At 35.1% G+C, this 7,616-nt stretch overlaps 1 protein-coding gene across 1 annotated transcript; it reads left to right on the forward strand.

Moving 5' to 3' along the window:
- Positions 1-2,144: 2,144 nt before the first annotated feature.
- On the forward strand, positions 2,145-2,784 carry LOC128865845 (uncharacterized). Its single transcript, XM_054106225.1, has 2 exons — positions 2,145-2,216; positions 2,395-2,784. Exons 1-2 carry the CDS (start codon positions 2,163-2,165, stop codon positions 2,722-2,724), a joined length of 384 nt encoding a protein of 127 aa, XP_053962200.1. The 5' UTR covers positions 2,145-2,162; the 3' UTR covers positions 2,725-2,784.
- The last annotated feature ends 4,832 nt before the right edge of the window (positions 2,785-7,616 follow it).

The following is a 7,616-nucleotide window of genomic DNA, read 5'->3' on the forward strand; positions in this document are numbered from 1 at the left end:
GACTACCCAACCCAAGTCTAAAATTATAAATCAAGCTCAAGCACCGATTACTGTACTTTTATCTACAGGATCCGGCACTCGAAGTGCACGGGCATCAGCTGATTGTCAGTTGGCTAAATGATAGTCCAGAGCATTGTTTACTTACAAGCGCGTGGAAGCATTTTGCCGAGAGCAAACGAGAAAAATGAAAATCAGTAATGGATTTCAAACGAAATAGTGTGGTTGCATTACATTTGGCTGGAAAATCACAACCAGCGATTGTTCGTGAGCTCGAGCATCTTAAAGTAAATAAAGGTTTTGTTTATCGCACCGTTACACGTTACACTGATACTAGTAGCATCGCAAAACGTCATGGAGGTGGTCCTCAAAAGACTGCAACGTCACGTGAAATGGTTCAGAAAGTGAAAAAGCGACTTGAGCGAAATCCCCGACGAAGTGCCAATCAAATGGCAAAAGAACTGAAAATATTTGACCGTAGCATTCGCTGCATACTGAAAAATGATCTCAAAGTCAAGCCTTACAAGATCCAAAAGGCGCATGATCTCACACCAAAGCAGCAACAAGTCAGACTTAAGAGAGCGAAAAAGTTGCTCCACCTGGTCAAAAGTAGTCAATTTCTGAACCTTGTATTTTCTGACGAGAAAATTTTTCAAATTGAGCAATTCGTAAACTGCCATAACGATAGGTCTTATTTGACCGACCATTCATACGAGAATTTGAGTTATCGGTTAGGCACCAGGAGGCATTACGCGCCACAGGTAATGATTTGGGCCGATGTAACCACAGATGGGCGCTCTTCAATCGTTTTCAATCAGCCTGACGTCAAGGTAAATGCGAAATATTATCGGGAAAGTATTCTCGAGGTTGCTTTGAAGCCGTGGGCAGACAAACATTTCGGAGGCAGACCGTGGATGTTTCAACAGGACTCAGCACCGTCTCACAAAGCTCGAGTGAGCCATGAATGGCTATAAAACAACGCTCTGAACTTCATAACGTCCACACAATGGCTCACAAATTCACCAGATGCGAATCCTATGGATTATTCTCTTTGGGTAATTTTGGAGAATAAAGTCCGAACTAAAAGACTCAGCAGTCTCGAGGCGCTGAAAAAAGTCATTGTCTGCGAGTGGGCGATGTGCTGCAAGTCACATTCGGGCAGCTTGAGATTTGGCCATCTCAAGACCATAGTCAAAGCAAAAGGTGGTCATATCGAGGAAATGAAAATGGATTTTCAATTTTGTATTATTTTCACACATTTTTTACTTTGAATTGAATAAAAGTAATTTTCCCAACTAAATTTATGACCTTTTTAATTGGTTACACTTCGAGTCATGAACCTCTGAAATTAGTTTTTATTTAAAAGGCGATGAAAAGCGATGGATGCAGTTTTGCCACAAAAAACTGCTCAGAGATATTGTCTGCCTGGTGGTGTATCTCCAGCCAGTCATAAATTATGAAACCTTAACGACTTGGTTTCGAAAAAATATGTTGGTTAAGAGGAAAAAATTTTGGAATATGGAGAGAAAACTAAAAAACAGAACTTTTTAAAACATTATTTTGTGGGAAAAATTATAAAGTTATTCAAACTGGAATACTGTCTGGCTTATAACTTTTCCAATGATATCTCCTTTATATAAATCGAATTAGAAAACTTTGACCTCTTTAAGATGTAGTACCACCTGGTAGGCATTTATTTGATTTTCCACATAAATATTTTCTGTTAAAAGAAAAGTGAACATTTGCTTAAGTTCATTTTCGTCAGTTTGACCATGAATTTAGCGCATGTGCAAAATTTGAGCGAAATCGAATATCAGAAGTTTGTTATGCATAATTTGGAGGGGCTGTATAGGTACGCGTAGATGCATATGTAATTACAGCTTTCTAATAATAATGTTTATTTATCTTATAGCTTCATTGATAAAAGAGTCCAAATAATAAAGCATTTCCGCTGATCAATCATACTTGCAGTTGGATTTTAAAATGAATTATTGAGAACTTTCTCAAGTTACGCTTTTCGTGTTTTAAAGAGATAATTTCATGCATGATTGATGAACGGTAGTCTTGTTTATTATCTGTTCACAAAAATTCTGGTGGTATAAAAGCACCCATGATATATACCAAAAGTATTAGTACAAAAACGTAACTATTTGAAGAGTATCAACATGAAAGTGGCTTTGAGTTTGTTCTGTGTAGTGGCGCTCTTCGGTGCCAGTCAGGTAAATAAACCTCAAACTATCTACAAATTTAAGAGTACTTCCAAGTGTGGTAAGCGCTGTCTATAATCCATATAGATTTTTGTAACCAATATGCAAACTGCAAATTCACCTACCTCTATTATTATTAATTGTAAATTTATACACTATTATTAAATAAATATTTTTTCTGCTCCTACAGGCAGAAATGATCCGACTTCCCCATTTAATGTTTACCCTTCCTAATGCAACCACTTCGGAAGCGGTTAACAATACGGACGCGAAATCTTTGTGCTGGCAAACTTATCTGCCTTTACTTTCCGACTACTCCGCGCTCTTTACGGCTACTTCTCGTCAGTTAGTCGACTGCCTCAGTGATGGACATGAACAAACCCAGTGCACACAAAAATATCAACCTATATTTGCAGACATCAAAGCCAATTCCACAGCTATTTCTGAAAAAATTGCTGAATGCTTGAAGGCAGATTCCACATCTACTTCCAGTTCTAATGCAGCTGTAAAGTCTAATTGATGGAAAATTTAAAAAATGACTATTTGTGTAAAAGGTATTAAGAACTAAAAAATTTGTGATTGTGAGGTTATTTTAATAAAATATCGTTTGGGAAATAATATTAATGTGTCTCAATTTGCAAAATTTCGAGGACGACTTTTTCTTGACGCAGTAAAGAATTAAGCAAATTTGGCAGAGTTCAACAAAATGTTTTCATGTGAATTGCTATCAATAAAAATTAAAAAAATGAATAAAGAAAATAAAAACAGTGAGGCCAATTCGTTCTTCTCTTGGTTTTTCTAACGAATGGCACACCTTCTTTTTCCTCGGTCCGAATGCTTTCAGCGCCCTTTCTGTAACCGTTTCCTTCTCACTGAAAGTGTTCCATACTCTGCGTTAAATTGCAGGTACTTAGCTCAATAGTAACTTTTGAGAACTTATTTGCTTCTTAATTAATTTTAATTTTTTTTTTTATAAAAGTATATAGGATGATACGAAATTATCAAAATTAAAAATAAATAAACAAATTGTCAAAACTTGTCAATAAGTCTTTGGGGTATAGTTATTTGACGCAACATACAATTTTTTATTTGTTTAATTATTTATTTATTTAAGAATCCAAAAATACAGTACCTCTTACAGACTATAAAAATAGATTAAAGCTAAACAATTCAAACAAAAATTATTAAACTTATAATTTACATATTTCATTTTAATGAAGAAAATGTAACATTTTTCATAATTTACAGAGAAAGAATACTAAAGAATACTTAGAATCTAGTAAAACAATTAATTTAATAACATTAAAATAGTACTTTGTAGAAGAAAAGTATACTCGTACGCCAGTAGGCTATGGCTTGAAAGCATATTAAATTTACTGAAAGTCCTAGAAATAGGAGCATCCCTAACCAGAAAATATCATGATTTCATAAGCTTCACTTAGAAATATTGAAATTCGTTTTCTCGAGTAGCGATGGGGAGTTAAGCGCCTCACTTATAAAATCGAAAACGAAAGTGAGAAAGAGAATAAGACCTCAAATGTCTATTGTTTTTAGGTTAATGAGAATGCACCAACTTTTATAGAATGGAATTGGATCAGTGAAAAGAGAACTTAGAGTCAAATACCACACCGAGGTCAATAATTTCACTTGAATGGGACAATTTAGAACCACCAATTCGGTAGAAATACATGGTATCAGATTTGAAATTAGAGTTTTTTATGTAAGTATTTCTTTATTAAATTGAAAGTGAAATTATTGTTGGTCGAAGAGAAAACAAATTTAATGCTTTCTAAGGAATTTTTCCGTATTTTCCGAGAAAAAGTAAAAGAAAAATGTTTCCTACCTAAGGGTTTTTTCCTAAATCCTTTTTCAATTTTTTTCTAATTTCACCTGATATATTTTTTGCTGGATTACCGTCAATAGAAGAAAGATTTGATGCATGTCTCATGAAACTCATTCCAAAGTTATTTTTGTGCAACAACAATACTTTATATGAAACAGTGTTAACCGTACTTCAGCGGAAAATAACGCCAAAACGGAAATCAACAATTGGACTTATCATCGACTTGGCTAAAGAACTTGGCATATACTCACCAGTAATCTCAGAAAAAGAAGACTTCCCGCCCTGGCACATAAACAAGTCTTTTTTCACCTTGGAATTAGAAAAATTCAGTAAAAGTGGCACTGGCCCAATAACCTATCAACGCTTATTTTCAGAGCTCACTAACCCACTACTTGGCGAATGGAACATGATATTTTCTGATGGATCAAAAACTGAGACAAGTACATCCTTCGCAGTCATGGATTCTTCGGGGAACACTGTCTCAGCAGGCATCCTTCCCCATTTTGTCTCTGTTTACACAGCTGAAGCCACAGCAATCCTGAACGGGCTCATTGAAATCTGCTGAAATCTTAAATCTTAAAATAATTATATGCACGGCCAGCAGATCAACAATAGCGTCAATACTGAATATAAGAAATAAAACTTATGTTATTTCCCAAATTCGCAACAAACTGATCGGCAATAACAACAACATAAAATTAATGTGGGTACCAGGCCACGCAGGCATTAAAGGGAACGAAATAGCCGACGAACGAGCTAAATTGGCCGCCATGGAACCGCTCAAAACATTTAACAAGTTTTCGAAAAAAGACTTCAATAAATATGTACTCAATTACCTGTATCAAAAACAATTGGTTACTTGGGGATCTACACAGCACCAATACACTACATTTAATACAAACAGGCTAAAGGCCGAGTATCCATCTTACTGCCGATGCAATGATGTCAAAATGATTATTCGGCTACGGCTTGGGCACACGATTGCAAGCCACTCCTATATATTCAACAGAACTAACCGGCTAAACTGCCAGCACTGCCCTACATCACCACTAACATCAATTCATCTTCTCGACAACTGCACACAATTTTCCACAGTAAGGAGCAATATTTTTGGGGGCCAAATCCCATCATCACTATTAAAAAATATAAGTTAACACCACAGTTAACTCGCTCACCTGCAGCAGAAGCACACCCGTGTATTGAAATATGCTGACAGTGCGTCTGCTTAATGCAACGTGATCCACACGCGCATCCGGCAGACAGCAACTTCACCCGAAATACACAACATCGTGGGAACCGCTGTGTCAGCAGAGTTAGGGTAGGAATAAGGCTAGTTTTAGTATAAAAGGTTCTGAGTGTGCCGCCGCGCGGGCAGTCTTGAACCAGTGGGCTTTAAACGGTAATCTTCAACCAGCTAATAATCAGGAATACAATAAAGTAAACTGTAAAACGCATAGCACGGACAATTAATTCCAGGATCCCGAAAGTAAGTATAACTTAACGGGCCAAGTTGTTGGCCCGCAACTTTAATTTTTTAAACGATGTCCTGCGGGACACGTTAACTTATATGCTACGAAAATATTATAAAAATATCAGATTACTTAGCACAGACCGATTTAAAGAAACTTAATTAACTAATTTACTATAACTTTACCTAGTTTGCCTGTAATTAATTCATAACTCATTTTATAACAAATCAGAGAGCCGAAGGTCCTGGCAGCCAGTGCTTCTATTCTCGTGTTAAAATAATTATATTATTATACCACGTTTGTATATAAATAAATAAATAAATATATTTTTTGTTTCTTTTTTTTAATTATGTTCAAACAACAGCTTGTAATGGTTATTTTAAAACAATATCGAACTTATTTAGTGACCAAATTTCTTATTCTAGGAAGCGCAGCTATGACCAACATAACTTTTAACTCTCCACTGGGTTTCTGCTACTATATCTCACCAAACAACTTGCCTCCTTTTGTCCCCCCTTTTGCTCAACTTATGCTACTGCTTTCACCAAATTTGATTAAGGGTTTCCCCATATGCATGAATTTATTAGTATAGTTTGGGGGGGAAAAATCCAATATTTTTACGTACAATTTTTGCGCAAATAGTTTAAAACTGTTTTATGGTCGTCTAATTACATGTCGGTCAACTTTGATTTTTTCTACGATTTTATCGACATTTTCTTTAATATCAAAAATGCCTGAACGGTATTGACGAAACTAAAATTACATCATTTTAACTGTATCACCACCATAAACCTCATTAACATTTTCAGCGACCTAGCTTACATTTTCGCCTTTATCAAAGAAAAACTGTAAACTGTATCAAACTCTCTCTTTCTTGACTTTTATTGTTAACACCCTGTAACTCACAACTGAATGGAACAAAGAAAAACTGCAAAAGAATTTGTTTAGTATAAAATGTCACCGTGACAAGGAGCAAATTTTTTTATCAAAAATGTTGGGTTTCTTCTCCCCAAGCTAATATTTTATATGCAGTTTCTATTTACGAAATAAACGAAGCAATTTTTCGCCTTCTCTGTTGTTATAAATATTATCTGAAATGTATGACACGATTTCGTATCACTTGAAAAATTTACTGCCATATTCTCACATAAAAAATTCAGATGAGTTTTCCAACAAAGGTAGGTTTGTGTTAAAATTCCATAAAACGTGACGTGAGTGAAATTCTAGTGATTTTTATTTATTTTTTTATTTGAGAGCCCTATTGTGTAGAAAATTTGGCATTCAATTTCTATCGAGGTTGTTCAATTACCTGTCGAGGCTTTGCATAGTGGAATGAATAAGAGATGACCAGTTTTCAAAAACTCTGCTCTATTCGAGCTTTGACCTAATTTATGCTGAGTTTCAGGGAAATGTATGATTAGTTAAAAAGTTCAATCTTTAAAAATGCATTATCTGTTTTTTGTATTCATAAAATTGGCCGAAGTTCTGCTCGAATTGGCTTCTACCTCAATAATAAGGTGATGTTCGGCCTTTGTTTACTTATTTGTAAGCATAGGCGTCTTCATCTGATATTTCAGTTGCCGCGAAACCTAACTGTAATCATAAATGTTAAACATTTTTGTTTCTCCAAGTTTCATTCCCCGTAATTTTGTTCACTTTTCTTGCTTGTGCTCAAAAGTACCTAAAAATTAATTACGGAAATCCACTTCACAATTACGCTTAAGTAAATATTTGGCTCACTGCAGAACGAAAATTGCATAAATATTTACGAAATCTCGTTTTTTTTTTATGTTTGCTAGTCGCCTAATATACTTTTTCCCATTTTGTCAACAACTAACTTCACCTACTTCCTTTATTCTGCCGCTTTTTACTCCTCTGCCTTTCAGCCAACGTATAAATGCATTTCCTCTTATTATTTCAACTTCAGACCTAAAGCACAAAATAATCAAATAAAGGACTTAACAAAATTTTTCACAAAAATAGAACAAATTAATACAAATGAAAAAAAATCAACCGAATTCGAAAACAAAAGACCGCATTAGCCACCGGCTGGCAATGACTAGCAACTGCCGCAGTCACAGTCAAAAAGTACAAATACGT

This window comes from Anastrepha ludens, chromosome 6 (assembly GCF_028408465.1).
Source record: "Anastrepha ludens isolate Willacy chromosome 6, idAnaLude1.1, whole genome shotgun sequence".
Classification (NCBI taxonomy): domain Eukaryota; kingdom Metazoa; phylum Arthropoda; class Insecta; order Diptera; family Tephritidae; genus Anastrepha; species Anastrepha ludens.